The sequence below is a fragment of the Hemiscyllium ocellatum genome, chromosome 30, assembly GCF_020745735.1.
Source record: "Hemiscyllium ocellatum isolate sHemOce1 chromosome 30, sHemOce1.pat.X.cur, whole genome shotgun sequence".
Classification (NCBI taxonomy): Eukaryota; Metazoa; Chordata; class Chondrichthyes; order Orectolobiformes; family Hemiscylliidae; genus Hemiscyllium; species Hemiscyllium ocellatum.
The window spans coordinates 36,484,070-36,511,251 of record NC_083430.1 but is presented as its reverse complement, the minus strand read 5'-3'; the positions used below and the strand labels follow the sequence as shown (position 1 = coordinate 36,511,251).

The following is a 27,182-nucleotide window of genomic DNA, read 5'->3' as shown; positions in this document are numbered from 1 at the left end:
TTCAGAGGTCATTGCTTTGCAATATAAATGTTTTATCTGGTAAAAACGTACGGTTAAAATACGTGCAAGTGCAGTCCTGTGTAGCTGTATTGGAGACTTGATAAAAACTGCACAGGGACCAAATACCTTCTATTTTTATCTCAAGTTTCTCAAAGCAACTGGGTGACATGTGTGAAGTTCAACACTCTTGTCACCTGTTGACCTTTTCCAAAGCTCAAAAATCTGTGCACTAGTCAAACACTTTCTTAATCCCTCCGACTAGAGCTAGTCAAAGTGGTGTCTTCATCAGCTGAGCAACCGGGCAGAAACAGGAATTTTACTGTGCACATAATAAATGGATTGGGGAGCGCAGCTCAATCAATTCCATGGTACATTGAGTTTAGAATTAAATCTATTCAGCACCAATTCACAGATTGCGAATAATGATTGTGAATGTATTGTGGGAAGTACAACAACTAATTGATTAATTGACCGTTGATCAACTTGAGGAGTCAGGTTTCTTTGCAGAAAGGCCGCTATTGTCAGTGATATTTTCCCTCCCTCCTAATTTAGGTATGCTTCATTAAACTCTCATTGCCATCACTGTGCTGAAGAGATCTGTATAAGTGGGTGTATATGCAGGTATACGGATGTATTAGGTATGTATATTATGTGTGCAAGTGTCATGGTATATATGTGGTTATATTAGAGATGTGTATGGAGGTATGCAATTGTTAGATGGCTGTGTAAGAGATGCGGGTGTTGAATGAGTTTATGTGGAGCTGGATGATTGGGTATATCTTTGTGTGGTTGAATGGTGTGTGTGTGTGTGTGTGTGTGTGTGTGTGTGTGTGTGTGTGTGTGTGTGTGTGTGTGTACATGTAACAGTAATGGGCATTTATTCCCTTCGGAAGGAAGAGAAAAAACAGTCAAACAAATTAAAATCACTCTGCTGTGAGCTTTCCCTGACTCAGTATACGCATGTACTCTTCAGCATGGATGGGTGTTCAGAAGCAGAATTGCATCCAGTGGTCACATAGCTTGTAAACACTTATGCATGAAGCACAACGAACTGGCTGAGGTTGGGCAGAATGGCTGGAGCTGGTAGCTCTTTAAATCCACACTCCACTCTGATCTCAGACTCCTATCCTATTCCAATGAAATTCAAAGGAACAGCTGCTCTTCTTTCACGGAGGCATTTTATAGCTGTTCAGATTCTGTTTCAACTATAATAATTTCAAATCTCAACTACTGCTCTAGTTTCTCCTTTCTGGTTGGGGGCAGGGGAAAGAAGAGAGAGGCAGCAGTAAGTCGATCATGTCTACACCAATAATTTCAAAGAGCTGTTAGGAGCTGTAACATCTCAGATTCCAAGGTCCATGTGAAATTCCCAACTGCAGAAATTGAAGCCAAACCTGAATCCTAGACTGGGAGAGGTTGAGAGGTTTACAAGGGAAAGCATCTGGCTGGCATTTAAAAATAAAACAACCAACTCATTACACATTTCACAAACATAACCAATACCTAGGCAGCATGGATGAGTTAGACCGAAGGGTCTGTTTCCATGCTATACATCTCTATGACTCTATAAGTTAGTCCAACTCTCCAATAGATTCCCAATTATAGGGTTATAGAGTCATAGAGCTGTAGCAAAATGGAAACAGACCCTTTGGTCCAACTCATCCATGCTGAAAAGATATCCTAAATTAATTTAGTCCCATTTGTCAGCATTTGGCCCATATCCCTCTAAACCCTTCCTATTTAGATACCAATCCAGATGCCTTTTAAATGTTATTATTATACCAACCTCCACCACTTCCCCTGGCAGCTCATTCCATACACACACCACTCTGTATGTGAAAAAATTGCTCCTCAGGTCCCTTTTAAATCTTTGTCTCTCACCTTAAACCTCTCCTCTGTATTTATGGATTGACCAGGGAAATGATCTTGTTTACCCATCCTAAATATATTCCTCATGATTTCATAAACCTCTACAATTTCACCCCTCAGCCTCCAACGCTCAAGAGACAACAGCCCCACCCTATTCAACCTCTTCCGATAGCTCAAATCCTCCAACTGTGGCAACATCCTTGTAAATTTATTCTGAACCCTTTCAAGTTTCACAACATCCTTCATATAGCAGGGAGACCAGAACTGCAAGCAGTATTCCAAAAACGGCCTAACCAATGTTCTGTATAACTACAACATGACCTCTCAACTCCTATACGCAATGCACTGACCAATAAAGCCAAGCATACCAATTGTTTTGATTTTTGGTGGAGCTACATCCCACCATGGGACCAACGAAGGCAGGCAGAAAAGGGCTTGTATTTATGGAATGCAAGTTGTTTCCTTAGTAGGCTTAAGTTGTGAGTGCAATTGGTTTTGTAGTCTGAGAGAAACATCTGTGAAGACAAGATGCAGCAAAGGGAGTAGGCACTATATTTCCAATTCCATTCTCCAAGTGTGTCATTTAATTCATCTCAGGTTATGGATTTCTCTCCCACATCTGGTATCTGCTGCCTATTTGTGGTTGTCCCAAGAGCAGTTGAGATGTAATTATGTTAGTAAGGGACTGGAGGAACCTATTAGCACTGACTGGGTAAGGACATCAGGTTTTCTTTCACTAAAGAGCACTGATTTTCATCATCACTTTGACAGACTTTATTTTAAGCAGTGAATTCAGATTCTGAAATTGCTACACCGAGGTTTGAATTCATGCTCTCATGGCAGTGAGAACCTGGTCAGCAAATGTTAGCAGCTTATTCAACTGTGAGGTCCATCACAGTAAAGTCAAATCTGCCCTCAATCAATGGGTCAGATTTTAAGTTCATCAGCAAAGGAACAGTATCATCACTGCATTTTATAGTGGCCCACAGATATTTTGTAGGTTATCAAAAGGCAACTTCCTGCAGTTATTGGCAATCTTTTTCCATACAACGCCCTCTGCCATGGAACTGTGGTAGCAAGCAGAGCACCAGCAGGTCTCTGATGAACTTACAAAATAGGTGCAGGAGTAGACCATTTGGTCCCTTGAGCCTGTTTCACATTCAATAAGAGTCATTTGTGTTTCAAATTCCACATTCCCACTCTTCCCCAAAAACCTTTGATTCATTGTTCAACAAGAATCTATCCAGGGGGCAGGGGTAAATGTAGGGGAATGGGTCTGGGTGGGTTGCGCTTTGGCGGGTCGGTGTGGACTTGTTGGGCCGAAGGGCCTGTTTCCACACTGTAAGTAATCTAATCTAATCTCTGTCTTAAAAATATTCTAAGTCACCGATTCCACAAATTCCTGACAGTTTTTCAAACAATCTGATTGAAGAATTCATAACGAAATAGGCTTAGCCTAAACTGTGAGGTGTACTTTCGAATATTTAATTCAAGGCAAAATCACATTAATAAAAATAAAACAAAGAGAGGAAAAGAAAGATTTTAAATTTAATTTGTATTTTTCTCAATTGCTAAAAGTAGTTAAATTTTGAGGAAATGAAACTCCACAAATATAAAATAAAGCGTTCAAGTTAGAGAGATGGCTGTCAGTAATGATGATTTGCCAATCCATTAAAAATTCACTTCTATTTTGATGCACCAGCCTTAACTTTTTCCAGGAGTATTTGATTGTTATTGACTGCAACTTGCCCCTCATGTATTTAATACAAGTCTCTTGGCAAGATACAGGTATGCAGAGATGTAAATCAGATAGAAACATTTTGATTTCCTTGTTTAACTGACCGTGTAGATACAGAAAGTTGCAGAAAACAAGAAATTAGACTCCCTATCAATCCTTTCCTCAGGTCAGTTCATCAGTTCCCTTCAAAGGCTGCACAACAAAATTAATAAACAATTACAGAGAATGTTGGAGAAACTCAGCGGGTCTGGCAGGATCTGTGGATAGAAAACAGAGTTAACATTTGAGTTTTGTATGATTTCTTCAGAATTGAAAGGTGTTGGAAATAGGTTACTTATTGTTGATAGAGGCAGGTGGTATCGAGGGCAAAAATGTGGATGGTATAGAGGCCACTGCAAAAAACAAAGGGGTTATTAATACTGGAGAAAAAGAAAAAGATATGTAAAAACAGGACTGTATAAATTAAGGTGTGAAAGGGAGAGAAATAATTCTTTCTTCTAAGTGCAAAGTAAACGAGATACAAACACAACACAGTTGTAGAGAATAGGATGGCTGAAGAAGAGTATATGAGAAAGATGGAGATGACATATAAAATAGTCAGTTTCTGAAATTATAGATTTCAATGTTGAGACTTCAAGGCTGTAGAGTGCCTATGAGAAAAATGAAGTTGCTCTTCAAGCTTATGTTGTGCTTTGTTGGAACATTACAGCAGGTCCAGGACAGAAATATAAAGCATCTCAGCAACTGGACTTATTGGAATAGCAAGCAACTGGGAATCTGGGGTCATTCCTATAAAACAAAAGTGATTCATAAAACAGTCACTTAATTTACATTTGGTCTTGCCAAAGTAAAAGCAACAGCAATATGAGCAGTAAACAAGGTTGAAAGAAGTACAAGTGAAATACTGCTTCACCTGAACAAGTGTGTGAGGCCTTGGTCAGGGAGGGGGTGAGGGGGAGGGGGACAGTGACAGGCCATGATGGAGTGAGGATGTGGCAGCCAGGGTGTCACAGAGGGATTAGTCCCTGTGTAAGGCTGGCAGTGGCAGGGAGAGGAAGATGCATTAGGTGGTAGCATCCTGCTAGAGGTGGCACAAGTGGCAAAGGATGATCCTTTGAATGTTGAGACTAATGCAGTGGATAGAAAAGACATGTAGAATTCTGTTGTTGTTCTGGGAAGGAGGAGAAGGGGTGAGGGCAGAATGTATTGTGGGAGCTGTATTGGACACAGCTGAGGGCCCTGTCAATCACAGTGGGGGAGAATCCTCATTGGAGCAAAAGGACAGTCACAAAGGAAGCAGCCCAGTAGAAGGAGCCATCATTGGAACAGATGTGTCAGAGGCAGAGAAACAGCAAGAGTGTAATTGAACCTTTACAGGAGGCAGGATGTGTAGTCAAGATAACAGGGAGAGCTGCAGTAACTGAACCATGTTCAGATATCTTTATATCCTCTTTGGCCATGTTGAAAGACATCTTTGTATCCTCTTTGGCCACAGGTGAGATTCCAGCGGACTGGAGAATAGCCAATGTTGTCCCATTATTTAAGAAGGGCAGCAGGGATAATTCAGAAAATTTCAAGCCTGTGAGCCATACGCTGGTGGTAGGGAAATTATTGGAAAAGATTGTCAGGGACAAGATCTATATGCATTTTAAAGTAAATGGTCTTATTAGTGATAGACAGCATGGCTTTGTGCAGGAGAGGCCTCACTAATTTGATTGAGTTTTTTGAGGAGGTGACGAAGATGATTGATGAAGGAAAAGCAGTTGATGTTGTCTATATGGACTTCTGTAAAGCTTTTAACAAAATCCCTCATGGTAGACTGGTACAAAAGGTGAACTCACATGTTATCGGGGTGAGCTGGCAAGTAACATACAGAACTGGCTTAGTCATAGGAGACAGAATGTAGCAGTGGAAGGATGCTTTTCAGAATGCAGGATTGTGAATGCAGGAGTGTTCCATAAGGCTTCGTGCTGGGACCTCTGCAGTTCATGGTCTACATAAATAGATTTGGAGTAAAATGTAGCTGGCCAAATTAATAAGTTTGTGGATGATTAAAGACCGCTGGAGGTGCAGATAGTAAAGACGATTGTCAGAGGATACAGTGGGATATGGATCAGTTGGAAGCATGGGCAGAGAAATAGCCGATTGAGTTTAATCCGGACAAATGTGAGGTGATGCATTTTGTAAGGTCAAGTACAGGTGGAAATTATAAAGTGAATGGCAGAACCCTTGGGTATGCAGAAGGATCTGGGTGTTCAGATCCATAGGTCACTGAAGGTGGCAGGGCAGGTACAAGATAAGGTAGCTACAAAGGCCTATGATATGCTTGCCTTCACTGGAAGGGGCTTTGAGTATAAGGATAGGCAGATTATGCTGCAGCTTTATAGAAATTTAGTTAGGCCACACTTGGAATATTGCATATAGTTCTGTCCACCACATTACCAGAAGGATATAGATTCTTTGGAGGGGGTACAGAAAAAGTTTACCAGGACGTTGCCTCGTATGGGGGATTTTAGCTATGAAGAAAGGTTGGATAGACTGGGTTTGTTTTCAATGGAACGTAAGAGGTTGAGGGGCGACCGAATAGAAATTTACAAGATTATGAACGGCATGGATAAAGTCGAAAGTATTGGGCTTTTTCTCAGAGTTGGGGGGTGGGGGGGGTGGGAACACAAGTTCAAGGTTGGTGGGGGGGTGTTGGAGGAGATTAGGAGTTTCAAAGAGATATGTGAGGCAGGTTTTTCACACAAAGAGTGTTGAATGCCTGGAACATGTTACCAGAGGTGGTGATGAAGCAGACACAATTGCAATATTCAAGCAACACTTTGATGAATACATGAATAGGAAGGGAATAGAGGGATCCTGAGCCTGTAAGTGAAGATAATTTTAATATGGAAGGGCTGAATGTGTTGGTGCAGCCTTGGAGGGCTGAAGGGTCTGTTCCTTTGCTGTATTGTTCTTTGTTCTATGTTTCAAATGAGAATAAGTGGCTCATTTTCGTTATCACACCAACCCCACAATCCCCCAGATTAAGGTTTTGAGGCAAATAGTGGCATCTCAAGTGATGTTCTGGTTGAGATCGCATTCATCACTTCACACTGATGACATAAAATTACTGAATGATTTTCCTTTCCAATATGCGAGATGCACACAGCTATTTTGAAATGCGTTATTTGTTGAATGGAGTTTATTTTCCATTTTCTTTCCTGAGATACCATATACTGAACAGAAAACGATTCGGCACCCTTCTTCACACTGTGCTGCACTGCATCTAAAGTGCAAGCTAATGGCAAAGTATCAAGTTCTATCTTCTGATGTCACCTCCAGAAACATTACCTATTACACAGTCTCACTATCTCCATTAGTTTGCTCCAAGCTCCAGGTTAATTTATTGCATCTTCCTCAGAAACATGTGATAAGATTATATAACACTAATGATTTAAACGCTTTCTAAAGCCCTAGTTGTACAGCATATTACTTTCATGTTGAGGAATTATCTTCTCAGTGGCCAACATAATTATTATCCCCCATGACTGTCACTTTACGGTCCTTGATAAAAAACAGCAAATTAAGGTACACAAAAGATTATTAAAACTGAACTGAAAAAAAATTACTTAGATTACCAATCTAAGTATAGCAAGTAGTTAAGCAATTGATTGGGTTAATTGATTAGACAATTGATTGAATAGATATAAAAGGGGATTCTCTTACTCTATTTTGATTTAGTCCCTGCCCTCCCCTTCACTGTTTGATCACACAGCATTGCCCTTTTGTGAAGGGCACTGCTTGTCACTGGCCACTCGGGTGTTTTCCTATCTTCCTGGTGGTGGAAATTGAATAAAAATTTGTGCACCTTGTGTCTCTCACTGTGTCTCACACCTGCACACACACACACCATGGGTGCTGGGGAAAAAATAAGCACTAACGCAGTTAGGCAGTAGTGTGGTGGGTTTAAAAAAAAGAAAACAAAATAACAGGAGTAGAAAAAAAACAAACAGGAGCATCAGAGATTCTTTTCACTCTGAAAGCTGGCTCGGAGGGAGCTGGCTCGGAGGGAGCTGGATCAGTGTGTGAAAGAAGAATTTTAAAAAAGTGAGTCTCTCCCCCTTGTTTCAGGTAGACTTTTTTTGATGTTTGGTTATCTTTATTGTTTGTTGTGATTGTTTTTTTCTGGGGTTTCTTTCTATTTATTTCCTTGAAAAAAAGGGGAATAGTAGCCCCACGGTTCCATACCTCTTGTGGGAGCCTATGTCCCACAACCTGAGCCGCCTCAGGGGTTTTAGTTTTGTGGGTTTTAGTTTTGTCCCTTTAGGGACCTAAAATGCTGAGCCATGTATCGACTGCTGCTGTACACCATCCACCTCTTCTCCTTTACCCACTGCCTCTGCATGCCTTGGCGCACCCATTTATCACCGGGCAGTGAGGATCCCCAGTGTAGGGCTCTCTATAAAGGAGTCATCCACCTTTTGCTCGGGGATCTGGGGTGGGGACCCCTGGAACCGCAGATTGCAGTGGTTCACGGACTCCCAGCCCAACTGCTTGTTCTGTGGTGCTCCGTGGACCATGTATATATTGGGTTTTTGATTTTCTTAAAAACCTACTCTTATGTTTTCGGTTGCACTTCAGCCCCACACTCCTGATCTTTGGGCATCTAGTGCGGAGGGGGGAGAGCAGGTCAGAAGATCTCCTTGTGTGTCTGCTCCTGGGCCTAGCCAGGTTGGTCATAAACAGGTCCAGGCAGCGGACTGTGGAAGCGGTCACAGTGGATTGCCTGCCGCTCTTCCACAGTTACATCTGGGCCCGGATGTCTCTGGAGAAGGAGCACACAGTGTCTACCAATACCCTCGAGGTTTTCAGGGAGAGGTGAGCCCAGAGGGTGTGGAGTGTTTTACTTCCCCTTCCTACTCTATTTTAATTTAATCCCAACCCTCCCCTTCACTTTTTTGATCACTCAGCATTGCTTTTTATTGAGAAGGCCATTGCTTGTCACTAGCCACTCGGGTGTTTCCTTTCTTCCTGGTGGTGGAATATAAATAAAGATTTCTCCACTCATTTCTCCTACACCTACACACACACACAACCTGAAAAGGGGGAAAAAAGATAAATGATAAAAAAGAAAATTTTCTTTTTTAAAATTGAAAGGGGAATAGTGACCTCTTGTCGCACAATGGTAGCGTCCCTATCCCTGGACTGAGGGGCACAAGTTCAAATCCCACCTGCTCCAGAGGTGCATAGTAACATCTCTGACTAGTTTCATTAGAAAAATAAGTTTAATAATAAAAAAAAGGAACAGGTGGGACTGGTTTGAGAAGGGAGATGTAAGACTGAGTAGTACCCTGACAGTTCTTGAAGAGGGAACATGCAATGCTTTTCAATGCTCTTGATTCCTTTCGAGAGAGTTGGGCACCACGGGGAATGCAGTGTTTTATTTCCCTTTCCAACTCCATTTCAAATTAGTCCATCCTGTCTCCCTGTTCCCCCATCCCTCAGCTTTAGAGGTTAGCAAAGCCATTAACAGGCTTTGCTTGTAAATATTCAAGTGGCCACATGAGTGTTTTCCTGATGATGGACAGAAAAAGAGAAAAGGCAAAAAAAACTCTATTCACAATGGTATCTTCATTAAAAAAAAGGTAAGACAGAATAGTTAATAAACTCTATTCATGAAGAGCTGAAAATGTGTTGCTGGAAAAGCGCAGCAGGTCAGGCAGCATCCAAGGAACAGGAGATTCGACGTTTCGGGCATAAGCCCTTCTCTTCAGGAATCCCCTTCCTGAAGAAGGGCTTATGCCCGAAACGTCGAATCTCCTGTTCCTTGGATGCTGCCTGACCTGCTGCGCTTTTCCAGCAACACATTTTCAGCTCTGATCTCCAGCATCTGCAGTCCTCACTTTTTCCTCTATTCATGAAGAGTCCTTGCTTCTGTCTGATTAGCTGGCATTGTTCCATTTTGACAACCAAACCTCCCAGTTCCACAACATGTACATTCTATTCCATATGGACCCATCCAAAGGGTAAATACGATCTACCCAACTCTGCCCACTTACTTTCCCTCCACAGCCCAGAAACAATCAACAATATGGCAGACGCTAGCCCATTTACTTAACTTCTTAAAGGGAAAATTTGATTAAATTCTTCTACTTTTGAAAGATAACCAAGTGAAACTCTATATTTACCTGTCCTCAAGCCCCTATAGTTCAGCTTTTTCTATTGCTTCAGAGTAGATAGATGATCTCAATCAACCTTAGCTTTGGATCTTATCCAACACATTTTTCTATCATTAAGTTAAATATCTGTCAAGCTGCTTAGCTAATAGGCACAACACTGGGACTTGTGCTACCTATTGATTAATCTCCTAGCCCAGAACTACCCATGAATCTCATCTTAACTTACCTGGTATTTGATCATCTTAGACCAGCCTCTGAGGAACAATGGTAGTGTCCCCACCTTTGAACTAGGATACCCAGGTATGAGTCTTACCTGATCCAAAGGTTTACAACAACATCTCTGAACAGTTTGATTAGAAAATTTCTAAACCAGCCATTTGAGACTGAACACTGATTGTTTTGTGTTAAAAGAAAGGTTACACCTCACAATTATGAATAGTTATCAATATGTTGCACCACTGAATCATGTTCCCTTTCTACTGCATTCTTCCCAATGATGACTAATCAACAACAACTTACATAGCAAGGTGAACGTAGTGAATTATTCCAAGATGCTTTGCAAGATAATTATCAAACAGAATTTGACACAAAGCCACACACAACAGGATATTAATGTAGACAAACAATTGCTTTGGTAAAAAGGTAGGTTTCAAAGAACATCTCAGAGGAAGACAGCATGCTATAGAACAAGTGGTTTCAGAAGGGAATCTAAAGCTTTGAGCTGAGGACACAGCTGTCAATGGCCGAGAGGTGGGATGTTGAAAATTGAGATTTGCAAGACCAAAATTGAAGAGGTAAAGGGGTTCCGAAGAGCTCTGTGGCTTGGAGAGGTTACAAAAAAGGAGTTGAAGCCATGGAGGAATCACAAAACAAGATTTGGAACTTTAATACCGATAAATCACCAGATCTCATGGTAATGTAGATCAATGATGATGAGATGGGACTCAGTGTACATTAGGATATGAGCAGTAGTGTTTTGGATGATGTGAACCTTACACAGGCCGCAAGGTGGCGGCCAATCAGGAGAACATTGGAATACCTGAGCTGAGAAATTACAAAGCAGTGGATGAGGGTTTATGCAGGAGGTGAGCTGCGGCAGGGGCAGAAATGGGTGGGGTAATGGATCCGGAAGTCGATGGTCTTGGTGCTGTTGAGGATGTTGTTGTGATAAACAGTAAAGATAAACTGTCGATAATCAACTCCCACATCTCTTCTTAATTCCCATGACCTTTATGTAGTAAAGTGAAGGAGGACAAATAATTACTTAACATAATTGCTGTGATCACCTGAATACAATCTAAGGCAGCAACGACTACAGACGCTGGAAGTCAGAGTCAATAGGTGTGAAGCTGAATCATTTCAGCACGAATGTTGACGTTCCTGCTCCTCAGATGCTGTCTGATCAGCTGTGCCCTTCAAGCTTCACATCTTTTGATTCTGAACTAAGGCAAGTCCAAGGCACCCATACAGAATATAAGAAGACAGCTGCATTGAAATTATCATCTCATTCAAAGAAAGTGAAACTAAACAACTAAGTCAGCATCAGGATGTCTGCCTCCTGTTTAATTCAGAGCTGAAAATGTGTTGCTGGAAAAGCGCAGCAGGTCAGGCAGCATCCAAGGAGCAGGAGAATCGACATTTCGGGCATGAGCCCTTCTTTAGGAAGGGCCGAAACATCAATTCTCCTGCTCCTTGGATGCTGCCTGACCTGCTGCGCTTTTCCAGCAACACATTTTCAGCTCTGATCTCCAGCATCTGCAGTCCTCACTTTCTCCTGTTTAATTCACACTTGCCTGACAGGTTCCCGTATTGGGAAGTTAAAGGTTGCCTGCAGACTACTCGGAATGCAAAGGCTATAAGCTCGACTCGAGAATATATCAACAAATGATAATTTAGCTGCTTGCTTGGCAAAACAGAGAGGCAGGAAAAGTGGATTCATATTAACAGAGGTTGGAAGGCTTCCCCTCTCCCTGTTCCCTGTGCCTCAGTTTCTCTCTCACATGAAAAGCAATGTGGGAGAAAAATAATCACAGAAAACTCCAAGATTCTACAAATTTCACCACTATTGAGGAAACAAGACAACCACTGAAAAGCCATGGATTCTCGTTTCACTCACAACTCAAATTTTTAAGAACTGTGTCTGATTTTTATTCTTCCTGTTTTCCCTCCCCCATCCTCCACTTTTTTTTGAAACACTTACTATCTGTGTTTGACATATTTTAGGGTTTTCTCTTGGGGTGAGTAGGTAATGGAATACCTTTGTTTCACCCAGGAAAACCCTGCAATTATTTCCTTCATATTGATGTAATTAATTCATTTCAACTTATGTGTGATAGCTGTGTTGAAAAGAAATAAACATAATTGTTGTGACCAACTAAGGCAAGGGCAGCATTTAATTGAGTGGTGGCAGGGGTGGAGGTGGGGGGGTGCAGTGATGACTATTTCAGGTCCAGATTGAGAAGGCACCTGGCCAATGTGCCTGCCCTGGCATCAACTGAGATTCTTGAGTGGACAACAGATGGCCACCAAAGGCCATGTCCCCAACACTGTTGTATTAAACCAGCTGTAGGGACACACTTTGCCATGTGGGTCACATGACAAGTAAATCAACGATGGACTGTTTGTCTTCTCCTGGGAAGGAATCTGTCAAAGTTGCACACTCTGCCTGATTTAGTAAGCCAGCATTGAGAAAGGGAAAGCAGACTGAGAACCACCTCCTTTACCTTGCTGCTGACTCTATGCTCCTCAGGAAAAGCCCTATACCGTGACCACCCTCACCACCTCAACAAGAAAATGATTTTATGCCATCACTGATTTGGGTTACTCCGTGATTCCTGGTGCCCAGTAGGTTTTTGTTTTCTTGCAACAGCCTTAGCTTTCCTGTGGTGCTGTTGAACAAGAGTGTTGCTGGCCTCTGATTGACCAGCAGCTCTTGATGGATGGGAAGTCAGGGTCTTGATGCTGGGCGAAGGCACTTTTCTGGCCTCTCCACTGCCTGATTGGTCAGATTTCCCACACAAGGCAACATACATTTCTCACAGGCTGTCTAAAGGCCCTCATCACTTCCACACAATTGTATCTAAAACCATTACTACCTATAACAAAAAAAATGCATTTATGTGGTAAAGTATCCCAAGGCATTTCAAAGGAGAGTGATAAAGCAAAATTGGACTCTGAGACACTCATGTAACATTGGTTAGGTGTTAAACAACGTAGATTTGAAGAAGCAAATTGAAACAAGAGAAACACTTAGTTTCTAACTGAACTGAGTTTGTTCATTTGCATTAGTTACTTTGCTTTGCCTATAAATTACACTGTGGCTCAAACAGGTAATTCTGGATTATGTACATGGAGATGCCAGTGTTGGACTGGGGTGTACAAAGTTAAAAATCACACAACACCAGGTTATAGTCCAACAGGTTTAATTGGAAGCACTAGCTTTTGGAGCGACGCTCCTTCATCAGGTGATTGTCCTGATGAAGGAGCGTTGCTCAGAAAGCTAGTGTGCTTCCAATTAAACCTGTTGGACTATAACCTGGTGTTGTGTGATTTTTAACTTTGGATTATGTACAGCTGTTTTAGCAATAGGATTATACATTGTGTATTGCATGGTATAATACTCTGGTAGATCAGCCAAGATCTTAGTGCATGCTTAGAGCAGCTTGAGGGTCCATTTAGCCTGCTCCTAGTTCTAATAGTCTTACTGTAGTCATATTGTATGTCACAGACATATGCTGTTCAATATAATGACTTTTATCAAATAAAAGTTGAGTGAATGCCTGTAACCTTACTGTGAAAATCCATTTCTTAAGTTACAGATTCATAGCTCTCTCCAAAATTCTGTATTTGCTGGAAACCAGCCTTGGAAATTTGATTCTCTTATTTATATCTGTGAAATGGATCTTCTGTCTATGGTAGAGTAACTAGGATGAATGAACCAAGTGCTCTTAACAAAGGTCAGGCTGCCAATCTTCAACCTTTGCTCTGTTGTCAAACCTCCAACCTCTTCTCAGTTTGACAATTACAGGAAATCACTGTTATGCTTGTAATGAAAGCCTCAGCACATTTAGTACTGGAACCAGGGCCAGAAAGCTAATTAATGTAAGTTTCAGTCTTTAGTCAATGTCAAGCTGTAACATTCATCAAGACATTAAGAGGTTAGAGATATGGATGAAGCAGTAAATGTCCATCACCAGCAGGTAATTTGGGTATACAACAAAAGTGGGGTGAGGCAATAATGGTGTGAGTTGGGCTATGCTCACTAGCATAGACTCGACACTGATGCATCAACACCTCATTCCTAATCTGCCAATTGAGCCAAGGCTGACAAAAATAATATTAAGCAAAAATCATTTCCCAAGGACAAAGCAGAACTGTTAAAAGAAAAATCAGTAACTAAGGTTGTCTCACTCACCTCCAATGTGGTCGATACAATCTTTTCTACAGAAGAAAAATATGCATCCCACAAAAATTGGGTGTGTTGACGGAATGCCAGGATTTTGTCATTATCAATGGACCTGACTGTTGAGGGAACCTATAAAATAGAATTGGAGAGATTTTAATCCATCTTCAGAAATCAAGCACTGCTCAGAAACTGTTTCAACAACCATTCACCTCCTACTATTTGCTTACAGGTAGACCCCCATGTAGGGTGGCATGGTGGAGCAATAGTCAGCACTGCTGCCTCACAGCACAAGGGATCTGGTTCAATTCCAGCCTCAGATGACTGTCTTAGTGGAGTTTGCATTGCACCTTCTGTCTGTTTCTGTTCACAGTATATACATGTGCTGGTAAGGTGGATTGGCCAGACTAAATTGCCCCACAGTGTCCAGGGATGTGTAAGCTAGGTGGGTTGGCCTGGTAAATGTGGGGTTACAGGGATAGGGTAGGGGGCTGGGTGTGGGTAGGATACTCTTCAGAAATTGGTGCCGTCTCGATGAGCCAAATGGCCTCTTTTTACGCTGTAGGGATTCTAAAAACCATCACTATTTGCCATAGTGACAGGCTGAAGCCAGCTATTTGCCACATTGTGCCTTGATTCTAAGGGACCAAAAATCTGTCTAGCCCCCTTAAGTAAACAACAATGCAGCACTTGCAGCCTTCTCATATGCAATTCTGGTAAGTGCCAATTAAACGAAGTTTGGTTTAAGACTCCTGAGTTGGGAGTGGGGTTAACAATTTCTGTGCTCAAGTCTCTGCAGTGATGCTACAGTCTTCTACTTCTGAAGCAAATGTGCTAACTAGTGAGCCACAGCTAACACCATTAAAAGGTGAAGCATGTACATAACATGGAACGGAAGTACAAAGAAGATCCCAGGATGGTTCCCTATTTTGTGTTACGTTAACTAATGTCAGATCAAGTACTTCTGGAGATACAACAACTGTCTTTATTGTCATCATTCAAGAGAAGGGAAAATCGACAGGGTTTCTACTCCTGATTGCTCTTCCCTGCCCCCTGCTGGAAGATTTGTGAATGCTGGACGAGAGAACAGGATGGGGCTCAAGTTCAATAAGCAGTCTGTTTGCACTGAAAATATGAAGGATGGGTAATTGGGAGAGAATCAAATTGTTAGAAAGGTGGGGGAGAAATCTGTGAGCAAAAGGGAAGCAACAAAGAACAGATCTTTAAACTGATAATGACCAGATGAAATCAATAACAATAAACAAGGATGGTAATGTTCAAACTGTCAGAGTGTGTGATTGAATAAAGAATGTGTGTACTGTTCTGTGAAATTGAGGATAGTCAGGCTGACTGAAAGATTCAACCCAATAGCCCTCCTTCTATTAACTCGTCTATCTTCAGTTCTTTGGTACGGGAAAGGTGTCCTTTCACTAATGAAGAGGTGCTGACTAGAACAAAATGTAGTAGCCAAACACACACTATTTCAAACATACTTTACTTAGTGAAAAACTGAACAACTGGGGACATGGTGAAGAATGTGGAAGTGAGATGCAAAAAATAGAACAGAACAATGTCGCAAAGAGGAGCAGGAGTAGGCCATCTCAGCCCCTCGAGTCTGCCCTGCCATTTCATAAGAATATGGCTAGTCTTCTCCAGGCCTCAGCCCTCTTTTGTGCCAGTTACTCATAACCCTCCACTCCCTCATATTTCAAAAATTAGTGCAATGAATCTCATTTGAACTGCTTCCAATGTTTCTACATCCTTCCTTAAATGCAGGAGCCCAAACTGAACAGCAATAAAGGCCAAATTTTCATTTGCCTTTTTAATTCTTTGATGCACTTGCATGCTAACATTTTGCTTCATGCACAAGAACACTCAGATCCCTCTGTCGTGCACTTTTATGGTGACTTTCTCCACTTAAATAATAGTTTGTCTTTCAATCTTCCTATTGAAGTACATGACCTCACACATACCTACAACAAACTCCAACTTCCAGGTTTTTGCCCACTCACTTGGATTACCAAGATCTGCTTGCAAATTTTTATGTCCTCGTCACCGTAGGGCAGCACAGTGGTTCAGTGGTTAGCACTGCTACCTCACAGTGCGTGGAACCCGCGTTCGACTCCAGCCTCGGGCAAATGTGTGGAGTTTGCACATTCTCCCTGTGTCTGCGTGAGTTTCCTTCAGGTGATCTGGCTTCCTCCCACAGTTCAAAGATGTGCAGATTAGGTGAATTGGTCATGCTAAATTGCCCATAGCATTAGATGCATTAATTAGGAGGAATGGGTCTGGGTGGTTTACTCTTCAGAGGGTTGGTGTGAACTAGTTGGGCCGAAGGGCCTGTTTCCACACTGTAGGGAATCTAACCAAACACGTCCTCCCACCTATTCTTGTATCATCAGTAAGCTTGGATACATTACACTCTTTACCTCCTCCAAGCCATTAATATGGCTTGTAAATCATTGAAGCCAGGGGACTGATCCTTGTGACATTCCACTTGTAACATCTGAAGAAGATCCAAAATCTTGACTGTGTCTTCTATATTAACCAATCCTCAATCAATGCTAATACATTACCCCAAATACTGTGAACTCTTATCTTGTATAACAACCTTTTAATTGGCACCTTACCAAATGCATTCTAGAAATCCAAGTTCACCAAACCTATCAGTTCGCTTTTATCTTTTCTGCTTCTATTATCCTCAAAAAACTGTAGCAAATTTGGCAAACATGATTCCCTTTAAACAAAACATGTTGAGTCTGTTTGACTGCATTATGCTTTTCTAATTGTCCTGCGATTTCTTTTTTAATAATGGACTCCAGCATTTTCCCAACAACAGATGTCAGCACAACTTTCTTTTAGTCACTTGTGGAATGTAGGCATCGCAAGCTGTCCAGCATATATTGCCTCTTCCTCATTGGACTTGAGAAAGTGGTGGTGAGCTGATAACTTGAACTACTGTAGTCGATGTGCACAACTAGCCTACAGTCTCCTGCTTTCTGTCTTCTTTCGTTGAATAGGGTGGCCCCACAGCAGTTTTCCAATCTGCTAGAATGTGTTGGAATCCAGTGAATTAAGGAATGTATCATCAAATTCTACCATTACTTCTGCAACCACTTCCTTTAAAACCCTTGGATGCATCAGGTACTGGTGACTTCTCTGCCTTCAGTCCCATTAGCTTGTCAAATACTTTGTTCATGCAACTCTTTCCTTCCATTAGCACCTTGCTTATCTATTATCTGTGAGATGTTTATCATGTCCTCCACCATGAACACTCATGTAATATACTGGTTTAAATATCCTGCCATTTCTCAGTTATGAATTCCCTAGTCACATCATCTAAGGGTCCCACATTCTCTTCAGCAACACACTTCCTTTTCTCATACCCATAGAAACTCTTGTTGTTTGTTCTTATATTTCTTGTCAATTTATTTTCATAATCAATTTTCTCCCTCGTTATTAGCCTTTTAGTAATCTGCTTCTGGTTCCTAAAGATTCCTAATCCTCTGTCCTTTCACTAGCTTTAGCTACTTGGCATGCCTTAGTTTTTGACTGGATATGCTCCTTCACTGCCTTTGTTAACCGTGAGTGGTTCAGCCTTCTCATCAAATTGTTTCTGACTGTAATAATCTTTGCTGAGGGTTAGGAAATATTCGCTTAAATGGCTATCACTGCTCATCTATTGATCTTTCCCTTAGTCTATTTTCCAAGCCCATTTTAGACAACTCTTTCCTCATATCTCTGTAAATGCCCTTATTCAAGTTGAGGTTTGACAGCCAAAGTTGCTGTCCCTCAAACTGAATTTGGAATTCTAGCATTTGTGATAGCTACGTCTTAGAGGATCCCAAACTATGAGATCTCTTATTAATTTTACCTCACTACACATTGCTAGACGTAAAATCGCCTGTCGTCTGATAGCTTGTGAAATGTGCTGCTCTAAAAAAACAAATCGGATGCAATCTGTAAATTAATCTTCCATGTTATCTTTGCCCATGTGATTGGTCCAGTTGATCTGCAGATTAAAATCACCCATCAGAATTGAAGTGCTCTTCTTACACACATTATGGAAAAAGGGATGCAGGTGACTTATGTGATTCAAAACTGAAACAACAGAATGAATTTGTTCAACATTATTCCTGAGATGGGGATTTGGTACAAGTATTGAGTTAGAAGCTGTGGCTATGTGAACTTTATTGCTGAATCCATTTTGTAATTGCCCCTTACCTGGAGTAGGAGCCTCTCGTCACCCACCACCACAGCTTTGCTCCAATCAATGACCTCGGAGAACGGTAGCTCCCAGCCATTACTGAGCAGTACAGGAATACAAGCAGCCTAGGATGAAGCAAAATAAAACACCACTTAATTCGACAACTTAATGTTGTTTGTCATCAGTAATAAAGAATTTTAAGCATTTCATTTCACTCTCTGGAATTGTTACTTGTGTTGTGATAAATTTACACAAGTACAATTGCCCTCTGGTATTTCAGCTGTCACCCTAGACAGTGATATCAATGTAACATACCATCAAAGTGACACTGCAAACAATCCCTTCTCATTAAACCTCCACACACATTCAATTTCTAGTAGTAGGTTATGGTAGAGAGATTGGAAATGGAAATTCTGTCTATTTATTTCAGCCTCCCTTCCCTGCTTAAATGGGTGCTGGGACCAATTGTTGCTAAGATCAATCAACTCAGCAGGGACTAGAATCTGGTCTCTTACACTTGGCAGTGCATTTATCAATTGATGCTATTATGGGACCATCATAGATTATCTGTAAAATCTATGCTATTTTCTCCAACCCTTTTTAAAAGCAGGGCTTTAGCAATGGACTCTTGTTTCCAAATTGGATATCCAATTGTCTTTGATCTTTGATGTGTTTTTATTTCAAATTGTAAATGGTGTGTGTGTGTGGCATTCAGGCTAACCAGCTTGTTAAAAAGCACATCTGGCCAGTCACTTATATTTTTTAAAATAGTGTGTGTGTTGCTGATTTTGGCAACTCCCCACCTAACATTTAATGGTCACGATGTCATTTTGGGGGGAATGCAGGAAAATAGTTGGCCATTCACCCACCACATGTGACTGCCCCTTCAGTAAAATGCCTGAAGATTCCAATCTGATTTTAAAGAAATGGAATGGAAATTGTGGAATCATTGTAGCACAAAAGTGACAGGGAAGAGAGAAAAGCTGTCGTCCACTAAGCTCATGGTTGACAACACTTTTGGCACGTCTTCCATGCGCCCTAGCCTCTAAACACGCCATTCTCACATTCACTGCCAATGGTCACTTGACACACACCCTCACATTGTCCCAGACAACTGGATGTGAAGAGACCCTTCAGTATTGGATTGGCTAATTCTTGATAGTCATTTTAACAGCCTTTCAACCTATGCTCCAATATTTGTACAACTAGTAAACAGAAATATTCATAGAAAATTAAAAAGGAAAACAAATTGTTTGATGTTCCTATGAATACTTGGCCTGGGTATGTTTGCAGCAGCATCCAAAAGATTAAACCTTCATGCCAATCTGGATGATTGTCAACTCAAACTGAGCTGCAGTCAGACACCTGCCAACTCATGGTGTTCCAGAGATCTCGTTCACGGTTCATGTGTCTTAGAATTTAACTTCACGTTTTATGAAGAGAAGATTTATCTCGACAGAATGCAGGTATGTTTGTGAAACCGATATAAGCAGCCCAGAAATAAAATGTAATGAAATCAGCTTGGAGCCTATCACATTTAAAAGATTAGAGCTACGTTGATTCAGACGGTTAAGAGCTAGAAAGGCAATACCATCCAAGATCAGGTGACTTTACCAGTTAAAGAACTGGAGACAGCACCAGCAATCCTTGCAGTAAGGGTTGTCCAAAAGAATACTTCTATTTTGGGAATTTAGTCAAATTAGTTTGGAAGTCTTTGGTAAACCCTGAAGGTTGTCCAGACACATATCTTTCATTAGATCGAGGAAGGAATTTTAAATGAGTGATACTTAACCCATAGGACTTCAGGAGGACATCCGAGAGCATGATTATGACAATGACAGTGACTACTTCCAGCTTTGTCAAGAGCATTCACCTGAGCAAGCAAATCCAAGATAATATATATATATTTGGTGACAAACTTAACAGAAAGGTCAAGGTACTGACTACCTCCGAGGCTGAAAATAGTAAAGAGTGAAGTTAAGGTAAATCAATGGGGTGGCTCCTCAAGGACATTCTGTGGAAATTAGGAGGCAGGGAAGAATGAGGAAGGGAGAGCATTTCCAAGTTTTTGATGTAAAAAATGAAGCGAAGAAACAACAATGTACTTTTAAAAAGTATATCATCCTATCCCTCAGAAACATCTCAAAGTGCCTGGCATGCAGTAAAATGCAGTCTCCAGTCAGTATCATCAGGTGGTTAAACCCCAGGATTACTTTGAGAGAGATAGGTTTCAAAACAACAATAAGACAAATTAACAAGTAAACTTTTTTTGATATTGTTGGGTAAGGGAGAAATGTTGGCCAGGACTCCAGATCATAACTCACTATTCATCTTTAAGCAATTGATATGCTGGGAATATTGATGTTCCTTTCTTCTACACAACCTTTTGAACTCAATTTTTTTGCATCAACATAAGAAAAAAAATCCCAGTGAGTGACAATTTCCATTTCCTCGCTCACAAGCTTTATAAAGCAATCGATGAATGACAAGTTTCAAAATAATGAGATTTGTTTCACTTTGGGTCTCCTAGGAATCATGGAAAAAAAGGTTCTGAAGCAATGAAAATGCAGTGCAACCCTTTGCATTAAGCTGGAGGTTGCTTAGCAACATCCCAAGAAAACCATACAAAAACTTGCATTTCTCTCCCCTCTTTTTTCCTTCTTCATTTCAAAACAAGAAATATATGAAATAAGGAGCAGGAGTGGACCAGATGTCCCATTAAGCTTACTCCATTGTTCAAATGGTCATGACTAATCATTGGCATCAGCTCCATTTTCCTGCCCACTTCCCGTATACCTTGATGCCCCTGGAGTCCAGAGTTTTGTCTATTCTAGCATTAAATATATGCAACAATGAGGCATCCACCATCCTCTGGTGTAAAGAACTCCAAAGATTCACGACCTACTGAGTGCATGAATGTCTATTCTTCTGTGTCCTAAGTGATCAGCCCCTCATCCTGCGATAGTGCCTCCCATGTTCTCGACTTTCCAGCACGAGAAAACAAAACCTTTCAGTGTCTGACATGTCAAATTCCTACAAAATCTTGTATGCTTCAATGACATCATGTTTTGTTCTTCTAAATTTCAGAGACCCAAAGGACGGAACCTCTCATTTGAGAATAACCAGTACTTATTTTATTCTTGTATATGATGTGGGTATTAACAGTAAAGCTGGCATTTGTTATCCAACCCAAGTTGCCGGTGAATAGAGTGGTTTCCTAAGCCATTTCAGATGGAAATAATATATTTTTTTGATTTATTCAACGGATGAAGGTGTCACTGGCTGGGCCAGCATTTCTTGCCCATTCCTGCTTGTCAAGAAGACAATCAAGAATCAACCATGTTTTATTTTCTTATTCATTCATGGGATGAGGGCATCGCTGGCTGGTTGAGCATTTATTGCCCATCGTTATTTAATCAACAGGCTGTTAAAAGTCAACTGTATTGCTGTGGATTTGGAGTCACATGTAGGCCAGAACAGGTAAGGACAGCAGTTTCCTCCCCTAAAGGGCATTAGTGAACCAGATGGGTTTTTCTGACAATTGACTATGGATTTCTGAAAGTCTGGAATCATGTGTCAAACAGACCAGGTAAGGTTGGCAGTTTTCCTTCTCTAAACGACATTAGAGAACAACATGGAGATTTTAAAAATTGTGGTTACACAATCACTATTAGGCTGGATTTTAATTGCAGATTTTATTCAAATTTCTCCATCTGCCATGTTAGGATTGATACCTATGTCCTCATAATATTGACCTGAGTTTCTAGATTACCTCGGTACAGGTAAAGTGGAAGATAAGTGGATGCTCTTTGAAGGGTCCAATTTCCCTTGACAAGATGACAATTAATCTCAGGTATTTCACAAAAGATTCTTTCAAAGAGATCAATTGACAATGAAAATCCTCATGATGGTGAAGTTGCACAGTTGAAGAAAAACTGGGAGATATAACCATGTAGCTACAGTACCGATATAATGATTTCTTGAAGTTCGCCCTCAGTATTCTCAAGTTTAGGACAAAGAGAGTAGTGAATCATCAAGAAGATTGCAGAATTTCATTCTTCAAAAGTCTTGTGCAAGAATGGTGAATGATCAACAAAAATCTCCTGAGATTACTGACTATGCTGGCGGAGTTGCAGTCTGGACAGTCCAGATCGCATTTGTAGACACGGAGAAACTTTCTGGAAAAATGCCAGAAGCAAGGAAGCTCAGCATTGACTACACAACTGGAATACTAGGTAAGCGTAAGGAATTTTATATTTTTGAGGTGATCTGTTTGATTTACCTTTAAAGTAATGACCTTGTATTGCAAAACTACTGAAGGTGACCAGAGCATTGGATAGCCCCTTGTGAAATCTTACAACTTGGAATGCTTCCTTACATCTTAATGCCAGCATTTTAAAATATTGATTGACACTTTTTCCTTGCTTTTGATCGGCTTTTTGTTGGGAGAGGCGAAAAATTTATGGGCTTGGATGGAATCTCAGATTTGTGACAAATGGTAACCGACGCAGCATACTTTGAGCCTGGACTTGCCTCATATACTGAGCTGCTTGTTCCAATCTTGGACCTTCTGTGCACTGCAATGAGTCATGGAGAATGCTGTCAAAAATTTCATTGATCTCATTTCTTAATGCCTCATTATCACAGGAAATGGCCACTGAAAATGAATCCTCAATGGAGTGCATCGAGACCATTGGCTGTTGCATCAGATGCAGTCAATAACAAGGTTCTTGAGACTAAAATAAGCATTGAAGGATGCTAGGCCTGAAAAAAAACCTTGCATATTTTTATCAATAAGTTTTCTGTTGAGGGTCCCATTGGTGATAGGGCCTACTGTATGTAAGAAATTACTGGCCTCCTTAAATCTTTCTTCTCTCACCTTAAAAATATGGTCCTTAGTTTTGAACGTAGATAAAAGACCTTTGCTATTCACCATATCTATGTCCCTCATGATTTGGAGATGCTGGTGTTGGACTGGGGTGTACCAGGTTAAAAAACATCACACAACACCAGGTTATGGTCCAACAGGTTTAATTGGAAGCACTAGCTTTCGGAGTGACGCTCCTTCATCGGGTGGTTGTGGACAATTGTAAGACACAGAATTTATAGCAAAAATTTACAGTGTGATGTAACTAAAATTATACATTGAAAAATACCTTGATTGTTTGTTGAGTCTTTCATCTGTTCGAATAACATGATAGTTTCGCTTCTTTCATATGTAAATCACAAAATTTTTAAAAAAAGGTTACATTCTCAGGTTAACTGTAACAATTGGTGTCAGCCAGACAATATGTTGAAGGTGTTAGCTCCCTGTGTTCCCTGTCTATGCCATAATACTTAGACTGATTCTAATCTAAAAAGTGAGTTAACAGAGTCTGACATGGATTTATGCAGTTTTTGAGCAAAGTACAATGCAACTCTGCAAATCCAAATTCACCCCACAAACGTATATGTATATGTGTGCATGTTGGTTTTTGTGTGTGTGTGTGTGTGTGTGTGTGTGTCTGTCTGTCTATCTGGGGTGGGGGGGATTGTCATTGTGAGAGAGAGAGTGAATATGTGTGTGTATGTGAGTGTAGAGTGTCTAAGTCTGAGGGTGCATGTGTGAGTGCGTGTGTGTATGTGTGTGGAGTGGGGGGTTGTGAGTGTCTGTGAGAGAGAGAGAGAGAGTGTCTGTGTATGTGTGAGTGTAAAGGGTCTAAGTCTGTGAGAGGATGTATGTGAGAGTATGGGAGTGTGAGTGTCTGTATCAGTGTGTGTGTGTGTGTGTGTGTGTGTGTGTGTGTGTGTGTGTGTGTGTGTGTGTGTGTGTGTGTGTGTGTGTGTGTGTGTGTGTGTGTGTGTGTATAGTGCAATGGTGGTCACCTGTAGTGTGACATGAACCCAAGGTCCCAGTTCAGGCCCTCCCTATGGGTATGGAACTTAGCTATCAGCCTCTGCTCGGCCACTTTTCGCTGCTGCCTGTCCCGAAGTCCGCCTTGGAGGATGGTCACCCGAAGGTCCAAGGTCGAATGTCCTGGACCGCCGAAGTGTTTCCCAACTGGGAGGGAACACTCCTGTCTGTTGATAGTTGTGCGGTGCCCATTCATCCGTTGCCACAGCCTTTGCTCAGTTTCCCCAATGTACCATGCCTCAGGACATCCTTGCCTGCAACCTATAAGATAGACAACGTTGGCTGAGTCACATGAGTACTTGCCACGTACATGGTGGAAGATGTCCCCATGTGAAATGGTGGTATCCATGTCCACACTCTGACACGCCTTGCAGCGCCTACCGTGACAGCGTTGTATGGAGTTGTCCTGAGAGCCGGGCAGTTTGCTCTGAACAATGATCTGTTTGAGGTTTGGTAATTGTTTAAAAGTGAGCAGTGGAGGTGTGGGGAAGGTTTTGGCGAGGTGCTCAGCCTCATTGATAATGTGTTGCAGATCACGAAGAACATGGCGTACTTTTTCAGCTCCTGGGAAGTAATGGATAACGAAGGGTACCCTGTCGGTTGCAGCACGTGTCTGTCTCCTGAGGAGGTCATTATGGCTCCTTGCTGTGGCACGTCGGATCTGGCGGTTGATGAGTTGAGCATAATACCCCATCCTTATGACAGCATCCCTGAGTTCTACCAGGTGTCCGTCATGTTCCTCCTCATCTGAAGAGATCCTGTGTACACGTAGGGCTTGTTCATAGGGGCTGGCTGTTTTAATATGTTTTGGGTGGAAGCTGGAGAAGTGTAGCATTTGACGTTGTCTGTGGGTTTGTGGTAGAGTGTGGTGCTGATGTATCCATCCTTGATAGAGATGCATGTGTCCAAGAATGAGACAGATAGTTGAGAGTAGTCCATGGTGAGTTTGATGGTGGGATGAAACTTGTTGATATCACTGCGTAGTTTTATCAGTGACTCCTCACCATGGGTCCAGAGGATGAAAATGTTGTCAATATACCTGGTGTATAATGTAGGTTGGAGGTCCTGCGTAGAAAAGAAGTCTTGTTTGAACCTGTGCATGAAGATGTTGGCATATTGGGGTGAAAATTTGGTCCCCGTGGCTGTTCCACGTGTCTGGAAGAAGAACTGGTTGTCAAAGGTGAAGACGTTGTGATCGAGGATAAAGCGGACGAGTTGTAGGATGGTGTTTGGAGATTGGCAGTTGTTGGTCTTGAGTACTGAGGCTGTTGCCGCGATACCATCATTGTGGGAGATGCTGGTATAGAGTGCTGAAATGTCCATTGTGACGAGGAATATTCCCGGATCGACTGGTCCGTGGGTGCTGAGTTTCTGTAAGAGATCCGTAGTGTTGCGACAGAATCTGGGAATCCCCAGTACAATAGGTTTCAAATGCCTTCAACATAGCCAGAGAGAATCTCACACAGGGTCCCATTGTCTGGTACGATGGGACGTCCTGGTGTATTGGCTTTGTGTATCTTTGGAAGGCAGTAGAAGTCACCAACATGAGAAATACGTGGGATGAGGGTGCGTAAAGAACCCTGAAGGACTGGATCCAAAGTCCTGATCAATGTGTTTAATTCATGGGTACCTACAACTGAACACTACAGTCAATTACCAGCTGATCTGACCAAAGAACACACCCGTGAATTAAACACATTGATCAGGACTTTGATGGATGGACACCTCAGCACCACATTCTACTGCAAACCCACAGACAACCTCACAATGCTACACTTCTCCAGCTTCCACCCAAAACATATTAAAACAGCCACCCCCTTTGGACAAGCCCTATGCGTACACTGGATCTGTTCAGAGAGGAGGTACATGACGGACTCCTGGAAATACTCAATGATGCTCTCATAAGAACGGGGTACGATGCTCAACTCATCGACGCCAGTTCCGACATGCCACAGCGAGAAACCGTAATGACCTCCTCAGGAGACAGACATGAGCTGGAACCGACAGGGTACCCTTCGTTGTCCAGTACTTCCCAGGAGCTGAAAAACTACACCATGTTCTTCGTGACCTGCAACACATTATCAATGAGGATGAGCACCTTGCCAAGACCTTTCCCACACCTCCACTAATTGCCTTTAAACAACTGCCAAACCTCAAACAGATCATTGTTCATAGCAAGCTTTCCGGCTTTCAGGACAACTCCATACAACGCTGTCACGGTAGGCGCTGCAAGACATGTCAGAGTGTGGACATGGATACCACCATTACATGTGGGGACACCTCCCACCATGTACGTGGCAGGTACTCATGTGACTCAGCCAACGTTGTCTATCTTATAGGTTGCAGGCAAGGATGTCCTGAGGCATGGTACATTGGGGAAACCGAGCAAAGGCTGCGGCAACGGATGAATAGGCACCGCACAACAATCAGACAGGAATGTTCCCTCCCAGTTGGGGAACATTTCGGTGGTCCAGGACATTCGACCTCAGACCTTCGGGTGACCATCCTCCAAGGCGGACTTCGGGACAGGCAGCAGCGAAAAGTGGCCAAGCAGAGGCTGATAGCTAAGTTCCATACCCATAGGGAGGGCCTCAACTGGGACCTTGGGTTCATGTCACACTACAGGTGACCACCATTGCACTATATCCACACACTACACTCACACGTACACACTCTCATAGACATTCACAACCCCCCCACCCCACACACATACGCACACACATTCACACATGCACCCTTTCACAGACTTACACACTCTCCACTCACATACACACAAATATACACTCTCTCTCACACTCATAAACCCCCACCCCAGACAGACAGACAGACAGACACACACACACACACACACACACACACACACACAACATATAGATGTATGTTTGTGGGGTGAATTTGTACTTGCAGAG

The 27,182-nt window shown here is 41.9% G+C and overlaps 1 protein-coding gene across 1 annotated transcript in view; it reads right to left on the bottom strand.

Annotated features, from left to right (window-relative positions):
- Positions 1–27,182, bottom strand: part of LOC132829949 (exostosin-1-like) — a 267,128-nt gene that overhangs the window by 33,973 nt on the left and 205,973 nt on the right. Inside the window, exons 3-4 of the mRNA XM_060847376.1 lie at positions 18,398–18,505; positions 14,186–14,305 (exon numbers count right to left, since the gene is read on the bottom strand). Of these exons, the coding sequence (XP_060703359.1) occupies positions 14,186–14,305; positions 18,398–18,505 (228 nt within the window). The remainder of the gene's footprint in view (positions 1–14,185; positions 14,306–18,397; positions 18,506–27,182) is intronic.